The 20797-nt window shown below is 42.9% G+C and overlaps 1 protein-coding gene across 3 annotated transcripts in view; it reads right to left on the reverse strand.

Annotated features, from left to right (window-relative positions):
- Window positions 1-20797, reverse strand: part of ror1 (receptor tyrosine kinase-like orphan receptor 1) — a 203183-nt gene that overhangs the window by 22298 nt on the left and 160088 nt on the right. For 2 of the 3 annotated variants that reach the window (XM_057841067.1, XM_057841066.1), the window contains one exon: window positions 740-867. In XM_057841067.1, the coding sequence (XP_057697050.1) occupies window positions 740-867 (128 nt within the window). Of the gene's footprint in view, window positions 1-739; window positions 868-13039; window positions 13448-20797 lie in introns of those variants that run through there. The other variant, XM_057841068.1, reaches the window with a different exon arrangement.

The raw sequence follows: 20797 nt of genomic DNA on the forward strand, positions 1-20797 counted from the left end.
TAAAAAAAAATGTATGTGGCACATAGCCTACTGTCTGTCTGTATTGACTGTACTATATTTCCACGGGTCTGCATGATATTTTTTTTTGTCATTATTTCTTTTTGTTTGTTTGTTTTGTTTTTATTGTTTGATTATGTTTTAGTAAGAATAAAGCCTGTTGAGTAAAAACTTATTTCCATATAATATATTATATATATTATATGGCAATATTTTTTTAAATAAAACTGAATTTTTCTGTCTATACGGAGGAGGCACACTTTAAACATATTAAAGTGATATAGGCATCTTTGAGTGAACTTCGAGTAAAATTCAAGTATCTCGAGGCTGGGCCAAGTGTCCTTTTTTTTTTGGAAATCAAAATATTGTCACCCTAATGTTGGGTATTACAGCACGTTGTCTAAAAGCTACCAAGAACAAAATAACCAGCAAAATAATCGTTTCAAGAAAACACATATACAGTATAATAATGAAATGGACTTCATTTCATCTTCACACCTGTCATCTATAATTAGGCAAAATTTTAATTTTCAAGAAGCATTTTTGCATTAATTTCCCAAATATGGTTGAATAAACCTTTTGCATGCAATGGTTTGTGAAATTTAGTAAATAAATGTTTGCTCATTTGCAGTCTTATTAAGTTACACTGCCGTACATACTATTGTGCTGTACTTATCACTTGAGATGTACTTAAACTGGATTAGTAAGAAAGCAGGCAAAAATGACTTTATGCATGTCTCACCTGTTATCTGAGTCTCTATCTCACCCTGCATCTGCAAAGAGTCGACAAAAATGCTGCGGTTTCCGATGAAACGGGCACAGGCGATGCCTCTGTATGGCTGGCAAAACCCCTCCTCATCAAAATCCTCCCTGAAAAATACACGCAAGTACAGTCAAACGGAGATGAAATTCAGATTTGCAACCGCACTGTTTTGGAAAAAAACAAAAAGATCCCAGCTGCAATGTTCCATTACACATTTGAGCCACTAGAGGTCCTTGTATGAATGTAAAACAAAACTAACTAGGAAGATTAGTACCAGCCAAAAGCTTGTCTTGCTGCAAGTCTTAAATTCAGTTCGAGGCAGAACACCCAGCTTTAAAGCATACGTTCACTTCAGAGTGAAATATTCATATATATAACTCATAAATGTGTTTTTGGGTTCATTCTAGTTAATGGCACTGAGATACTCTTATGAGCCATAATCTGAAACATATGCACAAAGGAGTAATGGGGGAGGGAAGTACTGATTATGCTTTCAAGACAAAATTTACAACTTTTACTTCATATTCACTTTACACTCAATTTGTCTTCTAGCAATGTTTAATTTTTATCCAAACAGGTTTCATAAAAACAAAACTACCATACTCTGAAAAAACAGAACAAAACATGGTCCTCATAAGTGGAGTTGTGCACTACGCAAAAATTCACATGCTTAATATTCGCTTGGTGTGAGATCACTGTGTCATGTGCTCTAAGTCGTGCCATATGGGACCTTAAGACCAGGCAATATATGAGGATAGTGCATGATGATGTTGTGTACGGCCTTAACCCACACGCACCACACAGAAACATATTGTAACTATTGGCTGACTGAAGCACAACCTCATTGACCCACACCTATTTAAAACTATTGCTGTTCTGTAGTTCTGCTATAAATCTCCTTTCGTTTAAATACGTTTTATTGGACTTTTTCTTTTTTAATTAAAAATTAAACAAATAATTAATAAAACTCTCGACTTTGCACTATGAGTACACCCCTGAAAAGTAAGCTATAAAAATAAACTTAATCCTATACTTCTTATAAATTGAAACCTGCATTAGTGTCTCTTTGTTATTTGAAGATGTTTGTTTTCATGTTGGCGTGACCCAAGGAAAATTTGGAGTCATTTGCAAACGACAACAATTTTCCTACAAAAAACCCCGCAATCAAATGCTTGCAAGTGGGGACATGCACCAAACATGTACGCCCCCCCAACACACACGCATGCACGCACACCCCCCAACAGTCACCCGAAGTTAAAAGGGCATCATCGAGTAGGCATGGGGTCATGTGGTTCCCTCTCTCTGAGGAGTGTTAAGTGACAGAGGTCAAGGTCAGCTCTCTCCAGGTGTCCCACACATCCAGACACATGTAAATAGATGTTTCAGCCAAATAGAGCCAAAACATGGGAAACTATGACCACAACAACCTAATAACATTACTTTGGAAGTGGCATAATGTGATTTCACCCTTCAAATGCGTAATTTAGCTAATTTCTTAATGCTGTGATAGCCAAAAGAAGGACAAGCGTTTTTTTTCATCAAGCTTCAGATATTTTCCTTTGGCAACAGTTTCATCTTTGGAGGTTTAAATCATAGCCGGCAGGGTATATTGGGAAGGGGAATTGCGCAGAAAAGTATTTAAGAGTTTTTGATTGTTTGGAAAGTTACTGTTGAAATGGAACGTGGAAAAACACACAAGCATATTTAGTGAGATATTTGTAGTTAGCCAGGAGGTAAATTTTATTGTGCGTCACTGAAGATAATAGACATACATCCGCTATTTTTTTTTTTTTTTTTTGCCAGACACGCGAATAATATGTTCAAGCACACCATTCCCCACAGTGCAGCCTGAGTCCAACCAGGAAAATATAATTGCAGCCAAGTCAAACAGATTCAAACAAACCAGCTATGTCTACAAGTCGACCCCTCTCTGGTTCCTCTAACCATTTTATGAAGTGCCCATCCTCATTAGGGTTGTTGGTGAGCTGGAACCTATCCCAACTGACCTTGAGCGAGATGATCTTTGGAGTAATAAGAAGGGAGAGGATTACTGAAAGGAGAGGATCATTGTATATTTTATTATTATTTATTATTGAGTGGTTCCAAATGTAAATAGGTTATATGACAGTGAGGTGAGCTTTAGATCAATGACAATTCAAAAAGTTCCTGTTGCTCCCTTTAGTCTACTGAAGTTGGAATGACAAATTAAAGGTGCAAATCTCACCAGCAATCTGAAAATGAGCTGTGCATTAATCCCATTGTGTTGCATATATATGCATGTGGTTAGTATAGCTATTCAGAGCCTTTAATTTAGGACACAAGTGCCAACGGCATGTGTATACAGTAACTTAATGCTCAATCTGTGATCCAGTTCAACATAAAAAGACAGACTATACTCACCACATAACCTTTAATACCAAATTGAGGACACTGATTCATTGTTGAATAACATTTTTTCCAACCTCATTATTTATTGAGGGAAGCCCTCTGTTAGCAGTCGTGTTTTTCTTGCCGCACCGCTCTGACTCACATCCATATGGACACCTGGGTGGCGCCAGTGAAAGTGCAGACACAATGCTTGATTTATGAATTACAGCACGCAGGTTGATGACACGTTTATTAGGATTTCTAAAACTGACTTAAAAAAAGGTTGTAAGAAAAAAACAGGCATCAAAAACTATAGATTAGATGTAATGCTTCCTACATTGCTGTGGTCTGAATTAGAACAAATACATCACAACTGATATGGTATGAGATTCTGACAGTATGCTAACCAAAATATCACGGTTTCACAGTATTGCAATCAGTGTTGTTAGTCTTTAATTTAAAAGAGTAATTAATTACAGTTACAAATTACTTCTCACAAAAAGTAGTTGCGTTAGTAACTCAGTTACCTGAATGTAAGAGTAATTAGTTACTTGGCAAAGTAACTGGTGATAATTTTGATGGGTTTTTTTTTTTTTTCCCTCAAAAAAAAAAAAAAAAAAAAAAAAAAAAAAAAAGGTCACACAATGTGAAGTTTAAAGGGTTTTTGGGACAATTGGCCCTAGCCCAATTCTTAACCCTAAATTTAACTAGACACAGGGGTATTGCAGATATTGCGATAACTAGATAGTAACCTTTGCTATGTGTGGAAGTCATTTATTGTTGTGAATCAACCGTTAAAGTTGTTAAAATTGCCCCCGTTATTGCATTAGTTCTCTTCTGTCTTCTTTTGACATGTGTAAGTTTTAAAAATATTTCATCATTTAAAGATAGATTTAAGTCAAGACTTTGCCGATTTAGGAGCATTTTAGATAAAAAGTTACTTAGGTTCGCGAGGAAGGTTCTCTACAACAGAGCCTTCCTGAGAAATCTACTGCTTTAAGATGGCGGCTGTTTAATAACGCATCTAGTTCTTTATCATATATGTTGCTAATGCAGCCGTGTCTGTCATTTGCTATTATTTGCAGTTATTAGTTCTGTATATATGCGATATCTACTGAAGCATCATGTGGACGTAGTTTGTAGGCTATCGGCTACAGTCAGGTATTATTGGAGCCACTTAGCATAGTAGCATCGCGTTTGCAATGTCGTCGCCCTCCCTTGCCCCTTCCCCACTCCTGCTCTGCTCTCTCGTCTCCGTGAGTCCGTCTCTCTCAGACTTTTCTCGCGTCAGTCAACCAACATAGTAACGCACGCCTTACCCGCCTCAGTAACGGTAACGGCGTTGCCAAGATGAGAAAAGTAATTAATTAGATTACTCACTACTGAAGAAAATAACACCGTTAGTAACACCGTTTTATTCTAACGCCGTTATTAACAACACTGATTGCAATTACAGGTCTAAAATGTGTTACTTTGAGATATCTGGGTTAAAAAAAGACAAAAACTCTTTTCCATTGAACAGGATTTTTATTTTTCAAACCATATTAGAAAATTGCAACATAAGTATAACGTTAAGTTAAAATACATAAAAAAATAAAACATAGCAACTATTCTAAATAAAATTAAAATAAATGCAGTTTTTTAGGTGAGCTTAATACCACAGCCACAGCTCAACTACCACTTTTTTACCACCTTTAGAGACACTAAACACCCTGGAGTTAACCCTCGTAGCTGGTGGGAAATGCTCATGACAGTGTTTACTAACCTTTAATTTTGTTTAATTTAATTTATTGCCTCCTCGGCAGCCACCCTCCACAAACATGTTTTACATGTCGGTTGACCCTCCTCCTCTTAGCCGCGGTTGTTTGTAACTTTCTGTCGCCGAAGTATTCCCATACCAGCGATTTCGTTTTCTTTGATGAAAGAAAAAGTTCAGGAGTTTCACCTCCTCCAGCCATCGTGAAGCACAGCTGACACTGAGCAACAATAGGTGGGGGAGGGTTGAGCCTTGCAGCTGCAAGTGAGGGATTTCTCCCTGCATTTTTGAGACATAAAAAAAACCTGAAACCGTACGGATGGTTTGAGGGAAAATCTTTGTGGTTTTGAAATCGTGACGTTTTCATACCATGGAATACCTTGAAACCGGTAATCGGCACATGTTTAGACGTGGAGAATGAAACAACAAGAACTAAATTGAACCGAAACAGTTAAAATAACTAGAGATGGAGTAATGAGGTGAGATACATCTGATGAACATGAAAGGTAGAGGGGAAGCTGATTGGCCAGACGCACAAGGAGCGGGCAACACCTGGCGGCATCAATTGATTATCACAAGGACAATACACACTGAGAGCCAAGGAACAAAACCAAATCAAAACACACAAACACAAACCGTTACATATATGATCTGCAGCATATGAGAAAGCACCTATTCCACCTTGAAGAGCCATCCATAAACCATTTGTATAGAAATATTGAACAACATGATGTCCCGTTCACTTTTTCATACATGCAGATCATCTTATTCAGGATCTGTTTTGTGTTTTTGTTTTATTGAGGAGCAAACACTAGGTTAGTTCATCCTATTGCTCAAAACTAAAGGAGGTCAAGGATTAAATAATGATTGTAGTTGTATTATTTTCACATTCAAATGTTTGTCAGATTTCCATTTGTTCTTGTACAATTATACTTAAATAATATTTAATATATATTATATATTGGTTTAATATTCGAGAAAGAGACTTGGGCTGATGGGTTTGAATTATTTTTTGCAAGTTCATGGTACACACAACTCAACACCTTATTGGAGGTGGTGGTGGGGCATGAGGTCGGGGTGACAAAAAAAATGACGGGATTTGAGGCAAAGGGGCGGATCACTGATGATTTAAGATGACAAGGTTTGGTTTCCAGGAGCTGCTGTGGGTGCTGAGTGAAGAGGAGATGAGCTGCCAACAGTGTGAGGTCACAGCCGTCACATCCTGAATATGGGATGCAGCCCAGTGTTCTGCTCGCCTTCTTCAAAGTTGCACGTTCAAGACTTGCTTCAAATCCAAACGTAACTGTTGACCCAGACATAGCTCAGTCGCTGCTTAAAAGGTCCTTCATATCCTATGCAGGATGTGACTTTTAAAAGGATCCAACTTTTCTCAAATGATTTGATCAATGTGTAATTGGTGATTATAAGTATTATCCTGCACATATTGTTCACTAGGATTTGCAAGACCCTTAATACCGGCCAAGACGCATTGACGGTGCAGCTCCATTACTCACAGACGAAATGCAGAATACGTGGTTGCAGCAAGTAATGATCTCTCACTGACAGGCAGCCAAAATGGTCACGAGAGACTGAGGTTGACTGAGGTCTGTGGCTGCTAGTGGCCCATGACCGCACTGCGAATGAACAGCGAGAGAGGGCAACTGAGGCACCGTGTTAAACACAATAGAGAAAGAAAGGGTCCTCGTGTTACCGCTGCTCACTGAATGCAATAAAAGAGGCTTCTGTCAGCAAAGAATCAAGAGATTTAGAGTCCACTGGCAGACGCAGGAAACAAGAGGCAACTGAAGTGGGAGGGGAATGGCCTGCTTAGGTTTTTAGAGATTAACTAACAGGTAGTGTTGTCACTTGATATCAGAGATTTGACTTGGTCATGAGGATAGATTAATGGCTATATTTCACAACAATCCATAAAATCTATCATCAGAATACACAATAAAGATGTTACCACGGTTTTGTACCATTCATATTTCAGGGCATTGTAATTGTGGCGCTTTGAACATAGGTATGTGTATTCAGCAACTCAGCAGGCAATGGACACAGAACGGCTGAACACCATGATGTGGTAATATGGAAGTAGACACAATATTGTGCTTTATACATTCCCTGTAATAACAGGAGAACACAAAACAACAGTTACAGGACTCCAAATCATGTTTTTATTAACGGTGTAAATCACATTCCATGAAGATGTGATGTTTGCCAATCATACAAACTTTGCCACAATATCGATTCGATTCCGGGGGCTTCCATTAATTTAATATGTTATCAAGTATACATTTAACACAATCAGTTCCATTTCAAGTTTCAACTAGCAATAATCGCGCCCCTAAAGCAATAAAAATTACAAAGCAATTTTGGTTATGAACAATTTTGTTGCTCAGAAATTTCAGATAGTGAAATGAAAACCATTCTTTTTAAATAGTTAAAAAAAAAAAAAAGATTTCGATTCGATTGTGCTTAACCAGGGGTGAAAGTGGTTAGAATTTCTTGCCGGAACTCCCCAACGTGAAGGTTGCCACAGAGCCAGAAATGTTATTTATTAATTAATTTTTTGGGGTGGGGTGGGGGGTGGGGGCTAAAAACTACTGAAATGCAAAGAAAACTGTTTTGGTCAATTATTTCTATAACACATACAAAAACTGATTTCCACTCAAAATTGTATTTTTTTCCCGATGATTTGCAAAATAAAAGTTAACAAAAACAGCTATAACCCCAACCTCAATCTCCTAATTTTTATTTTCCCCTCATTTCCTCACATACTAAATGCCAAATCTCACTTTTAACTACTTAAGAACATAGGATGTATATTAAAATTGAAGATAATGTAAATATTTACTTTTTGTTGTGTTTTTTAATAATAACGATAAAAGTAACATACATTCAGAAAAATACCGTATTAGCCCGGATATAAGACGGTGTTTTTTGCATTGAAATAAGACTGAAAAAGAGGGGGTCGTCTTATATTCGCGGTCTAGACCTATTCACGACGCTACATTGCGCCAGATATTATTGAAGCGATGTTCTGTTGTGACAGATCTCAGCTACTCTCAATTTAACAAGTTTGCATTATTTTATTGCAATGTTTTTCCTTATTCAGATTTGTTTCAAAACTACAGTTACAGTTAGACTTCACTTTGATGGTTAATGCAGTTATTGCAATTTTGTTGTTTTATCACAATAGATAGGTTTATTTACATTTCAAAAACCAGAAGCCATTCATTTATGAATGTGATTGCACTTTAGTTAACATATTTAAATGTTCAGATATTAAGATTTGAATGAGTCAAAATAACATGCTTTTCTCTCAAATATATTGTTATATTATTATTAGTATTATATTATTATGTAATTATTTTTTGTATAAAAATTAATTTGGTGTTAAAAAAGTCTTTTTTTTCAAACTTGAGTCTTGAAAAAGAGGGGGTCGTCTTATAATCAGGGCCGTCTTATATTCGAGCCAATACGGTAAGTACAAATGACTTATATTATGCAGAGGGAAATGGAACACATTTTGAAGATCGCGCAAACATTGACTTTTTAAAATCATAAGGAAATGAATAAGTAGCCTAACATAAATGAACAAGTATAGGTCCAAAGTGCACATTGACAGCTAAGATGTTCTGAACCTCCCCATCTGAGCAAATGAAACTAAATATGATAAATAAGCCACCTTAACGGTTTCCATGCTCTTAAAGCTTTGATCCTTTTTCTGTTGCATTGACCTTTTTAAATAAAAAAAAATTGTTTTTTTATACTGTTTCAGAAAACAATCACATTTGAACCAATCAGAGCTATCTCTGGTAATCACATGTCAGTATGTCAGCCAATTGAACGGATAAATGAGTCCAGGCATTTTGCTTTGTTGCGTGCATTCGCACATTGACGTGACTCATCATCATCAGACTCAGATAACTGCAGCAGCTGGTGAAACCTCCATACCGTCCGTGGAATAAAATAAATAATAAATATTGAGGGAAACTGATTACGCTACACGAGCACTTTATTATGCTTGCTGTTAACACTTGTGTATGTAAATCTGATGTTGGTAGATTGTTTTCTCCTTGGAGATGAAATGCATGTGTGGCAGCTTTGTATTTTTTTATTTTACATAGCGGTTTGACAGTTGCGGTCATATCTTCGGAATCAAAACACCCTATACCGGAACAGCGTTCCGGCACTGAATCTTATACCGGAACTGCGTTCCAGTCCTGAATCTTATACCGGAACTACGTTCCTGACCGTTCCCGCCCACTTTCACCCCTGTGCTTGACCAACCAATCAATATATCAATTCAGATTGTAAATTGCTATACTCCTAGTTTTTTTCCCCATTTTGTTAATGTTGATAAATAGCACTGTATTTAATGTTGTATTCTCTTATGGGTATTATGTGAAGTTATTTACATCTTTGAGGCTACTATAGTCATATGGCTTTTTCATCCAGCAATGGAAAACCAACTTACAGTACGTCATAGTTGCAAACCGTCAATGGTAAACCAGAGTAAGGGGGTGGAAACAGTTTCGGTATCATGGTGGTATAGGACGTTGAGGCAAGCCTGTCACGTTGATCATCAGAGTACAAAATTTGCTGCGACAAAACTATGACAACCATTCCAGTTTTCTTGTTTCACTTTGTAGAACACTGCAGCATACAACCATCCTTGCCTCACCCGATAGCTGTGGCGTCTGTCTGCCTCGGTAAATTACATACGAGTGCTGTATGCTTCACACAATCTACAATTTGCATTGTAAAAAAAGAATTGCAAAAAAATTTTTTCTTACTATGGATGAGGAATTTGGGGGAAATGATGTGAGCACTCCTATATGTGGCAGATTTAAGGCTGAGTTATGCTTCTGCGGGAGACCTACGCCGTCAAGGCAGACCCGATTTACGACCCTCTGCCGTAGCCTGACGTGCAGCTCCACAAAATTCTGACTGCGCGTTGTGTCAACGCATGGATCACATGGACTGTGATTGGTCTGCACAGACTGTTGTTTCCGGTTCAGCGTGAAATCACCACCATGTACAAACATTCTTGCACTAATGACCTCCTCTGCAACCATCTTCTGCGTCGCCTGTGCCTCAACATGTGTATGATCAACATTTGTTGTTCAATGTTGATGAGCAGAAGATCCACATTCAAGAGTTCCAACTCCGTTGGCATTGTTGTGTAACTGGAAAAAACACTAGAGGAAGTCGACATGAGTCCCTCAAAACCGTACAAACACAATGCCATACCCCTCTAGTGGCTTGACTGTGAATTACAGAGCAACGCGTTCCCTCACCGCAGAACTATCGAATGCTCATTGACGCCACAGTCGCTACGCCGTTACCCCAACGCAGAAGCATAACTCAGGCTTTACTCAGTCGCCTTTATCTAGTATGCATATGATACTTTGTTGGTGTAAAGAGTTAGTGCTTGTCAACACAAGTTGGAAGACATCATCGTGTGATGAAACAAAAAATGGGAGGAAAGATCAGTCTTGACATTTCTCCGAACAAACATGGCGCAGTTATTTTCCCCAGGTTTCCAATGTATCAGAAATTCATGTGGGAAGAGGAGTGTTAATCAGATTGTTAAAAGGTAAAATTACAGTAATTTTTGGACTATAAGGTGTACCTGACTATAACCCGCCACCCACCAAATTTCATACGAGAACGGCATTTGTTCATAGATAAACCGCACTGGACTATAAGCTGCAGCTGTCCTCATTGTATTAAGGGATATTTACCCCAAAAGGTATTAACTGGTTACACGTTATTTGACAGCGGCATCATAATACTGTCATAACACCAAATGAACCACCATGAAGCTTTGAACCAATTGGCGGCAAAGCGTCATTGCTTCAAGAAGCTTCATTTGGCCACCACTACTCCGTTGGGGGAGAAAGCCAACCTCTGATGCCACCTGCTGTCAACACTGTTGTCATCCAACATGCCTCCTAGCATGCATTGCAGCACTACCAATGAAAATAACAATCAAAATTCATGATATGTGCTAATAATTACTTCAGTTACTGTTCCAATTGTTTCGTTAATTGCAGGTTATGGTACTTGGTAACATTTTATTTGACAGTGGCGCCATGAGACTCATAAGACAGTCATAATTATGAAATTACACTGTTAATGAATGCTTATAACAAATGTCTTTTAGTGTGATCAAGCAAATTATCTCACATTTGAATGGATGTGAAAGATCTGAGCTAAACATGAAGGGAGTTAAACATACTTTGCCAGATGACACTGAATTACATCTGTTATAAGCATTCAGTAATGCCCATTATAGTGTCATAATTATGACGGTCTTATGACAGTCTTATGATGCCGCGGTCAAATAAAGTGCTACTTATTAACCCAAATAAATCAACGAATAAGCCGCACTGGACTATAAACCGCAGGATTCAAAATAAGCGCAAAAAGTAGCAGTTTATAGTCTGAAACTAACGGTAATGTGAATGTGTTTGGCTACACACAAGCAAAATGTACATATTTCTGATAGTCCCAAGTATAATGGGTATTGTGAATGTTAGAACAGTGATTTTGTGTAGGTTTTTCATACTTGTAAACTTAAACAGAGCAGTGTTAACTTTTTATTCTTGTTCTGCACAAATGACGCTGCTAACTTCAGGACCGTATTGCACTATTCCTGTGTTGCACATATAGTATTCAGTTCAAGCAAGCTATAATTACTCACTTATAGCCCTAGAGTATCTATTTTCCTATTATTTATTCATTAAAAAAAAAACAAACAAAAAAACATATTTTTATACTGGAGTGCCGCGTCAAATTTCATTGTTGACAACGTTCTTGCTGACAATGACAATAAAGTTCTATTCTATTCTATTCTATTCTATTCTATTCTATTCTATTCTATTCTATTCTATTCTATTCTATTCTATTCTATTCTATTCGTCTAGTAGTCTTCTTTGGAATTGTCTCAACTTTCTGCTTTAGCCCACTGCTCGAAGTAAATCCTATAGAAGCGATTTACTGTATAATTTATGACAGCATTATAGCTCCCATCACAGAGCTCAGTCTGTATGTACAAATGCAGAAACCTTGTACGAAGACAAGAGTACACGTTTTACCTGACTGCTTACTGAAGGTGCTCATAGAATGTGAACACACACATGCATGAAACACAAGCATGAAACACAAGCAACTTGAAATATTACTTGATGCGAGTGATTTATGATGATGAGCCTTTACAGTGTCATGAATAATCTTAATTGACACAATTTCACGGGAAGCCCTGCACAACAAACAAACAAATGACATTGTTCAATATTATGGTTTCAGGTGAACATTGTCACTAGAAAGTGCCATACAAATCTTTGGCCATTACTGGGGCTGTTAGGGCCTCCGCCCCTTCTTCCTGAAGCCTTCCTCAGGTGAGGGGAGTTTGGCTGATTACAGGTCAGACGGGTGGAGCGGCCACAGCTGAGAGCGGTTTACATCAGCCAGCTTTAAAAGCCCAGATCGCCCGATCAACTCGTCTGGTTCCACCGTCAGTTGTTTCTCGCATTGCTTGGATACGTTCTCTGATCACCGGCTCACGACTTGTTTTTTCTCTCGCCCCAGGACCTGTTCTCTGCGCGCCCCTTGTCGGATTCCATGCCTGCCTCCTTCCGAGCTCCCTCGCCTCACGCCGGCTCAGCCACCCTGAACAGAGCACGCTACTACAACACTTCGTCCTTGGTGTCGCTAATAAAGCATTGGTCATCACAAGCCCTGTTTGTCTGCACCGGGATCCTCTCCTCCTCGCGCTCCCTAACAGTTTGATCGGGCCACAAATGGATCCCGCAGACAATACTACCGGTTCGCAGCAGCAACCCCAGGCGCTCCTTGACCACCATCATGCCATCAGATTCCTCCACGAGCAGGTAACGGACATCACGCAAGTCCTCCGATCCATTCAAGCTAGTCTCCCTCCACCCCCTCCGCCACAATCAAGCCCGTCACCGCAACCGCGTGTTTCCTCCTTTGCTACTCCTGTTGCACGCGAGCCCTACGTTCCCGCACCGGCACCGTACGACGGCAATCTCGGTGCCTGCCGAGCCTTTCTCGTACAATGCAGCGTTGTTTTCGAACAACAACCAGTCACTTATGGCGGAGATAGGGCAAAGATAGCTTACCTCATTGGCTGTCTGCGAGGCGCCGCGCTTGAATGGGCGGCCTCAGTTTGGGAGGGGGGCTCGCCGGTGTGTGCCTCTTACTCCGGTTTCACAGAAGAGATGCGAAAAATTTTCGACCATCCGGTCCGCGGCAAAGAGGCCGCCAAGCGGCTCATGTCTGCTCGCCAGGGGACTCGGAGCGTCGCCGAGTTCTCTGTGGAGTTCCGGACGTTAGCAGCTGAGAGCCATTTTAACGACGAGGCGCTGCAAGAAGTGTTCACCCGTGCTTTGAATGAGTCCCTGAAAGACGAATTGGCCACCCGGGATGAACCAGATTGTCTGGATGGTCTTATAAATCTCGCGATTCTTATTGACAATCGGCTGCAAGAACGCCAGAGACAACGCAACGAACAGCGGCCTCCTCGCTCCCCTGCCTTCCGGCGGCCTGCGTCACTTCCTGCCCAGGCCACAGACGCTGATTCCGCGTTATCGCCCCCTGCTGTGGAGGCCGAGCAAACACAATTGGGCCGTGCCAGGCTGTCACAAGAGGAGCGCTCACGCAGGTATGAGGCCCGGCTCTGCATGTACTACGGGAAAGGTGGGCATATTTTGCGCAGCTGCCCAGTGCGTCCAGGCTCACCCGTACAGGGACTGCTAGTAAGCCACATGTCGCAGAATTCCTCACATCGACTCCAGCTCTCAGCTACCCTCTCCTTGAGGGGCCAGTCACGCACCGTAACTGCCCTTGTTGATTGCGGTTCTGATGAAAATTTCATAGACCACGAGCTTGTGACCCAATTAGGGCTGACGACGCACCCGCTTCCCGTGCCGCTAAGGACCACTGCACTAGATGGCCAGCACCTCTTCAGTGTGGATCGGCAAACGGAGCCCTTCGACCTCCTCCTTTCGGGCAACCACAAAGAGGTGAGCTCATTCTTAGTCTTTGCTAGTCCCCACACACCCTTGGTTCTCGGTTTACCTTGGCTCAGACAACACAACCCCTCAATAGACTGGACCCACCTCAAATTGACTGCATGGGACCAATCCTGCCACACCAATTGTCTTAAATCCGCTCTCGTGCCGTCCTGTCCTGTCCAGGCTCGGGGACAGCCAGATCTGTCAACTGTCCCAAAGTGCTACCATGACCTGGGACAGGTCTTTAGTAAAGAACACGCCGTTTCACTCCCCCCGCACCGCCCTTATGATTGTGCCATTGACCTCCTTCCTGGTGCTGCACTTCCCAAAGGTCGCTTATTTAACATCTCGCCACCTGAGAGGGCGGCGATGGAAAAATACATCACCGAATCTCTGGCCACCGGCGCTATCCGTCCATCGTCATCCCCAGTCGACGCTGGGTTTTTCTTTATTGGCAAGAAAGACGGCGGCCTGAGACCATGCATCGATTTCCGAGCCCTTAATGAAATCACAATAAAGAACAAATACCCTCTTCCGCTCATCGAATCCGCCTTCACCCCGCTCCATAGTGCCACTGTATTTACCAAGCTAGACCTACGTAGTGCCTACCACCTGGTCCGTATCCGCGAGGGTGACGAGTGGAAGACCGCCTTCAATACTCCGCTGGGTCATTTTGTATATCTGGTGATGCCATTCGGACTCACCAACGCCCCAGCGGTTTTCCAAAACCTAGTCAACGATGTCCTCGGTGACATGATCAACAGATTCGTGGTTGTGTACCTCGATGACATTTTGGTGTTCTCTAGTACCCCCTCCGAGCATGAGAATCACGTACGTCAAGTCCTGCAAAGACTCCTAGAGAACAAGCTGTTTGTGAAAGCTGAGAAGTGTCAATTTCACATTCCCGAGACCACGTTTCTGGGCTACATCGTGGGCAAGGGGAAGTTGAGTATGGATCCGTCCAAGGTCACGGCAGTACTGGAGTGGACTCGCCCCACCAATAGAAAACAGCTACAGCGTTTTCTTGGGTTTGCCAACTACTACCGGAGGTTCATCAGGAACTTCAGCCGGGTCGCCGCCCCTCTTACCGCCCTCACCTCCACAGTCACACCGTTCTGCTGGTCCGACCCTGCTGAGTTGGCTTTCAATGACCTCAAGAAACGTTTCACCACGGCGCCTGTGCTAGTCACTCCCAACCCGTCACTTCAATTCATTGTAGAAGTTGACGCCTCGGAGACGGGGGTGGAGGCTGTGTTGTCACAACGTCGGCCCACCAACGGCAAGGTGCACCCGTGTGCTTTTTTCTCCCGCAGGTTGTCACCCCTTGAGCGCAACTACAGCATCGGGGACAGGGAACTCCTAGCGGTTAAGCTGGCTCTGGAGGAGTGGCGCCACCATCTTGAGGGAACACCACAGCCCTTCACAGGGTTAACGGACCACAAGAATTTGGAATACCTTAAGTCAGCCCGGAGACTTAACCCCCGACAAGCCAGGTGGGCCATGTTCTTCTGCAGGTTCAACTTCACCTTGTCATATATCCCAGGTTCCAAGAACATCAAGCCCGACGCCCTGTCCCGCCAGTTCCAGGTCAACGAACCCCAGGGGGATCCCGCGCCTGTTCTTCCGGAGACTTGCTTCCTTGCCTCCATTGAATGGGAGATAGAAGGGAAGGTGAAGGAAGCCCATCGGGAGCATCCGGACCCTCGGGAGGGCCCTCAAACTAACCTTTTTGTTCCCGAGTCCCTTCGTTCTCAGGTGCTGGAGTGGGCTCATTCTTCTCGCCTGTCCTGCCACCCTGGCATCAGGAGGACCATGGCTGTGCTGCGGCAGCGGTTCTGGTGGCCTTCTCTTCAGGAAGACGCCCGTTCTTTTGTCATGGCCTGTACGGTCTGCGCTCGCAGTAAGACCTCCACAAAGCCCAGCTCTGGTCTCCTCCACCCATTACCAATCCCGAGTCGTCCTTGGTCCCATATTGCCCTGGATTTTGTCACCGGTCTCCCTCCATCCAGAGGTAACACAGTGATTCTAACCATTGTCGACAGGTTCTCAAAGGCTGCCCACTTCATCCCACTACGCAAGCTCCCTTCGGCGAAGGAAACGGCAGACCTCGTCACTCTCCATGTATTTCGCCTACATGGCATTCCCAATGACATTGTCTCAGACAGAGGGCCGCAGTTCACCTCACAGGTCTGGAGGGCATTTTGCTCAGCTCTAGGTATCGGGGTGAGCCTGTCATCGGGGTACCATCCACAAACTAATGGCCAGTGTGAGCGAACCAACCAGCAGCTCGAAACTGCCCTCCGCTGTACCACGCAATCCCGTCCCAACACCTGGAGTGACCAGCTTCCATGGATTGAATACGCACACAACACGCTGCCGAACGCCTCATCTGGTATGTCCCCGTTCCTCTGCTCTTTGGGTTACCAGCCCCCATTGTTCCCCTCACAGGAAAGCGAAATTGCTGTCCCGTCCGTCCAGAGCCATGTCAGTCGATGCTCCAGGGTCTGGCAACAGGCACGTTCTGCGCTCATACGTGCCTCCGAAAAATCCTGTGCTCAGTCGGACCGGCGCCGCACACCTGCACCGGTCTACGCAGTCGGTCAGAAGGTGTGGCTCTCTTCGAAGTCCCTGCCACTGAAGACTGGGTCCGCAAAGCTTTCCCCCCGGTTCGTCGGTCCCTACGAAATCATCAAGGTGGTGAACCCTGCAGCAGTGCGTCTCAGACTCCCTGGGCATTTCCGTGTCCATCCTACATTCCACGTCTCCCAGGTCAAACCGGTTTCCTCAAGTCCTTTGTCCCCCCCTGTTCCGCCCCCTCCTCCACCTCTGTCGGTCGATGGGGGCCCTGCGTACCGGGTCCAGCGCCTGTTGGACGTCCGGCGCCGTGGCAGGGGGCTTCAATACCTTGTGGATTGGGAGAGCTATGGTCCTGAGGAGCGCTCATGGGTCCCGTCGCGGTGGGTGCTGTCTCGGGCTCTTGTCAGGGATTTCCACCGTGCCCATCCGGATGCTCTCCTACGGGCGCCAGGTGGCGCCCGTAGGAGGTGGCGCCCGTAGGAGGGGGGGTCCTGTTAGGGCCTCCGCCCCTTCTTCCTGAAGCCTTCCTCAGGTGAGGGGAGTTTGGCTGATTACAGGTCAGACGGGTGGAGCGGCCACAGCTGAGAGCGGTTTACATCAGCCAGCTTTAAAAGCCCAGCAGACGCACCACCACGTCGCCCGATCAACTCGTCTGGTTCCACCGTCAGTTGTTTCTCGCATTGCTTGGATACGTTCTCTGATCACCGGCTCACGACTTGTTTTTTCTCTCGCCCCAGGACCTGTTCTCTGCGCGCCCCTTGTCGGATTCCACGCCTGCCTCCTTCCGAGCTCCCTCGCCTCACGCCGGCTCAGCCACCCTGATCAGAGCACGCTACTACAACACTTCGTCCTTGGTGTCGCTAATAAAGCATTGGTCATCACAAGCCCTGTTTGTCTGCACCGGGATCCTCTCCTCCTCGCGCTCCCTAACAGGGGCACTGCTGATGTAACCAGTGTTGTTAATTTTACTTTAAAAAAGTAATTAATTACAGTTACAAATTACTTCTCCCAAAAAGTACTTGTGTTAGTAACTCAGTTACCAAATGTAAGAGTAAAGTAACTGGTGATAATTTTTCATGTTTTTTTCCTCAAAACAAACAAACAAAAAGGTTACACAATGTGAAGATTAAAGGGTTTTTGGGACAATTGGCCCTAGCCCAATTCTTTACCCTAAACTTAACAAGACACCAGGGTATTGCGGATATTGCGATAACTAGATAGTAAGCTTTGCTATGTGTGGAAGTCATTTAATGTTGTGAATCAACCGTAAAGTTGTTAAAATTGCTCCGGTTATTGCGTTAGTTCCCTCCTGTCTACTTTCAACATGTGTAAGTTTTAAAACTGTTTCATCATTTAAAGATAGATTTAAGTCAAGATTTTGCCGATTTAGGAGCATTTTAGATAAAAAGTTACTTAGGTTCGCTAGGAAAGTTCTCTACAACAGAGCCCTCCTGAGAGGTCTACTGCTTTAAAATGGCGGCTGTTTACTAACGCATCTAGTTGTTTATACATGTTGCTAGTGTCTGTCATTTGCATCTAGTTTTATAATATGTGGTATCTACCGTAGCATCATGAGGGCGTAGTTTGAAGGCTATCGGCTACAGTCAGGTATTATTGGAGCCTCCTAGCATCGCGTTTGCAACGGCCTCCATACTCCTGCTCTGCTCTCTCGTCTCCGTGAGTCCGTCTCTCTCAGACTTTTCTCGCGTCATTCAACCAACACAGTAACGCATAGTAACACACGCCTTTTCCACCTCAGTAATGATAACGGCGTAGCCAAGATGAGAAAAGTAATTAATTAGATTACTCACTACCAGGGGTCGCGTTAACCGAATATTTTCCGTTGTTGACCGATTTTTTAAAACGGTGACGGAAAAAACTGAAGTCCATCCGTCATTTTGACCGGTTGCAATTCACACCCCAGACCACAGGGTGGCGAGTGAGCATATTAATTAGCTATTGTCTCTCTTGATGCATGACGTCGTTGGCCTTACTCTGAAAAATGTCAAGGCAACTGAGTGTCCGAAGTTTCTTCAAAAAGCCCCAAAACGACGATGGTGTTGATAAAAGAGGTGAAAAAACAGGGACTGTACAAGCGGGCACGCAATTCAAGTCCATGCGCACCAAGAGGAAAGTGTGAGACTACGTTCAGGCCACTGCAGGTGAACTATTAATTTCATTGTTCCATATGCTACATATGGTAGGCTACCTAACTACTGGGGCCACAGTCAGCTGTTTTTGTCACTGCGGAGAAAAAGTTACATATTCATCTGCTTGATGTGTGATGGCACGGTGTGGATTCTCTGTTAAGCTTGTTCGGACAGAATATTAATTTTAAATGAATGAAAACTAAATACTATTGAATATGTTGAAGCGGTATGCAATGTTAAGAGTCTTGTTAGCTGTAGGCGCACTATCCTAGACCCCTCACTATCCACTCGTGGGGGCCTGCGCTTGTCAGTGACGTTCCTTATTCTCGCTAGATGATTATACAACTTTAACATTTGTTAATAATACGCTCTGTGTGTAGTATCATCCATCGCTTTTCCTTTTTAAATGGGCACTTATAAGCGAACGCAAGAAGTAACAACGGGAAAATTTTTAAACAGGCAGTTCACGGGAGAGCATTTCGACTCTTCGGCCAATCATATAGCGAGAGCGAGTGGATAGTGAGGGGACCGCGCGCGGCTCTTAAAGGCTCAAACACACCAGCAACGTGAACGTCGCGTCAACGATCTCGCCGCGATTACGCTTCGAAACGCGGCCGTTAAAGTCAATCAGCCAATGCACAGCAGTCGCAGTGCGTCCGCGTGTTAGACGCGTCCCAGAAGCGCTAAACGCGACGCACGCGAAAAGAACAGCAGAGTTTGTTTTTTGACGCGAGACGCAGCCCCCCTGCGTAAATACTACTAAGTAGGATCGGGCAGGCCGGAAGTCACTCGTGTAAAAATACGGTGGATCCGGTCGATTTTCAAAATAATATGCAACTGTAACTTCCTATATAAATATAATAAACTGAAATGAGCTAAAACACCTGCAATTAATACGAATAATACACAAATCCTGCTACACAATAAAATTAATTCCTGCGTGGTGCTTTAACTTGAGAAAAAAACATCAATAAAGCTTAGAAAAATGTTCATAAGAAAAAAAATGTTAAAATCTTTGTCATTGGGATTGCTTTTTGCCTTAGCACATGATTTCTTTTTTCTTCTTTCAAAAAGAAAGCTTGCCAATACGCGGGGTCTGAAAGGCAAAGTGTTGATGTTTTATTACATTTAAATACCCGCTATTCTCGCGCGATCTTGCAATCCTCGCGTGAACAGATCGAGCCGCTCCACAGACCCGCTGCTCGTGAAACGCGTCCTATGGAAATTGACGCCGAGCGTCACTGGTGCGTAATCGTGGCGAGATCGTTGACGCGACGTTCACGTTGCTGGTGTGTTTGAACCTTAAGTGTCTCTGTCACGTGACTGTCGTAGCCGGGAACGCGCTCGGCCAAATGGACACACAAGTACGGAAGGTGAATTATGCCAAACAAAGGGCCACCACAATGTCATTATCATCATTTTAAAAATTTAAGTGACAGGTAAAAATAGATTATGACCGGATTTTTATGACCCTGTCAGTCAAAATGACAGACAACGAAAAAGTCTAGCGCAACCTCTGCTCACTACTGAAAAAAATAACGCCGTTAGTAACGCCGTTATATTCTAACGCCGTTATTAACAACACTAGATGTAACCTGTGTGGTCTGGATTATTACAGATTATTTTGATCAAATGCCCTAACATCATTAAATGATTAAAATCAACACATACGATAAAATCACATACATGAGTAACGGTAAACAATGGAGGTGTGAAAGTCCAAGATAGTGTGCTCAAAGTAAAACTGGCACAAAAAAGTGGGGAAAAAAATGAGGACTCCAACACAATAATGATGCAATGAGATATGTGGTTGTAATTCTCTTTTATGTCCATAGACTTGGCACTAGTCTTTCATCAAATTTGTGGGAAACTTTGGTTGATATTTTCTGTAGTATTTTCCATATTTTACTGATTTCAATCACAGCATTGCGAACATAAAAGAGATAGTTAAAACTCTGTAAGAACATGGAATAATTTCAGTATTGAGCCTTACATGACTACATGCCTGCACTTTGACAGGTGTCAGCAAAAATGTTAAAAATGCTTAGTGGAAAATGAGAATTAAACAAAGTTAATACATTACATCAAGCTGAACTGATCAAGGTAAGCTATACAAATGAATAAATATCCTCTGGCT

The sequence above is a fragment of the Corythoichthys intestinalis genome, chromosome 7, assembly GCF_030265065.1.
Source record: "Corythoichthys intestinalis isolate RoL2023-P3 chromosome 7, ASM3026506v1, whole genome shotgun sequence".
Lineage (NCBI taxonomy): Eukaryota > Metazoa > Chordata > Actinopteri > Syngnathiformes > Syngnathidae > Corythoichthys > Corythoichthys intestinalis.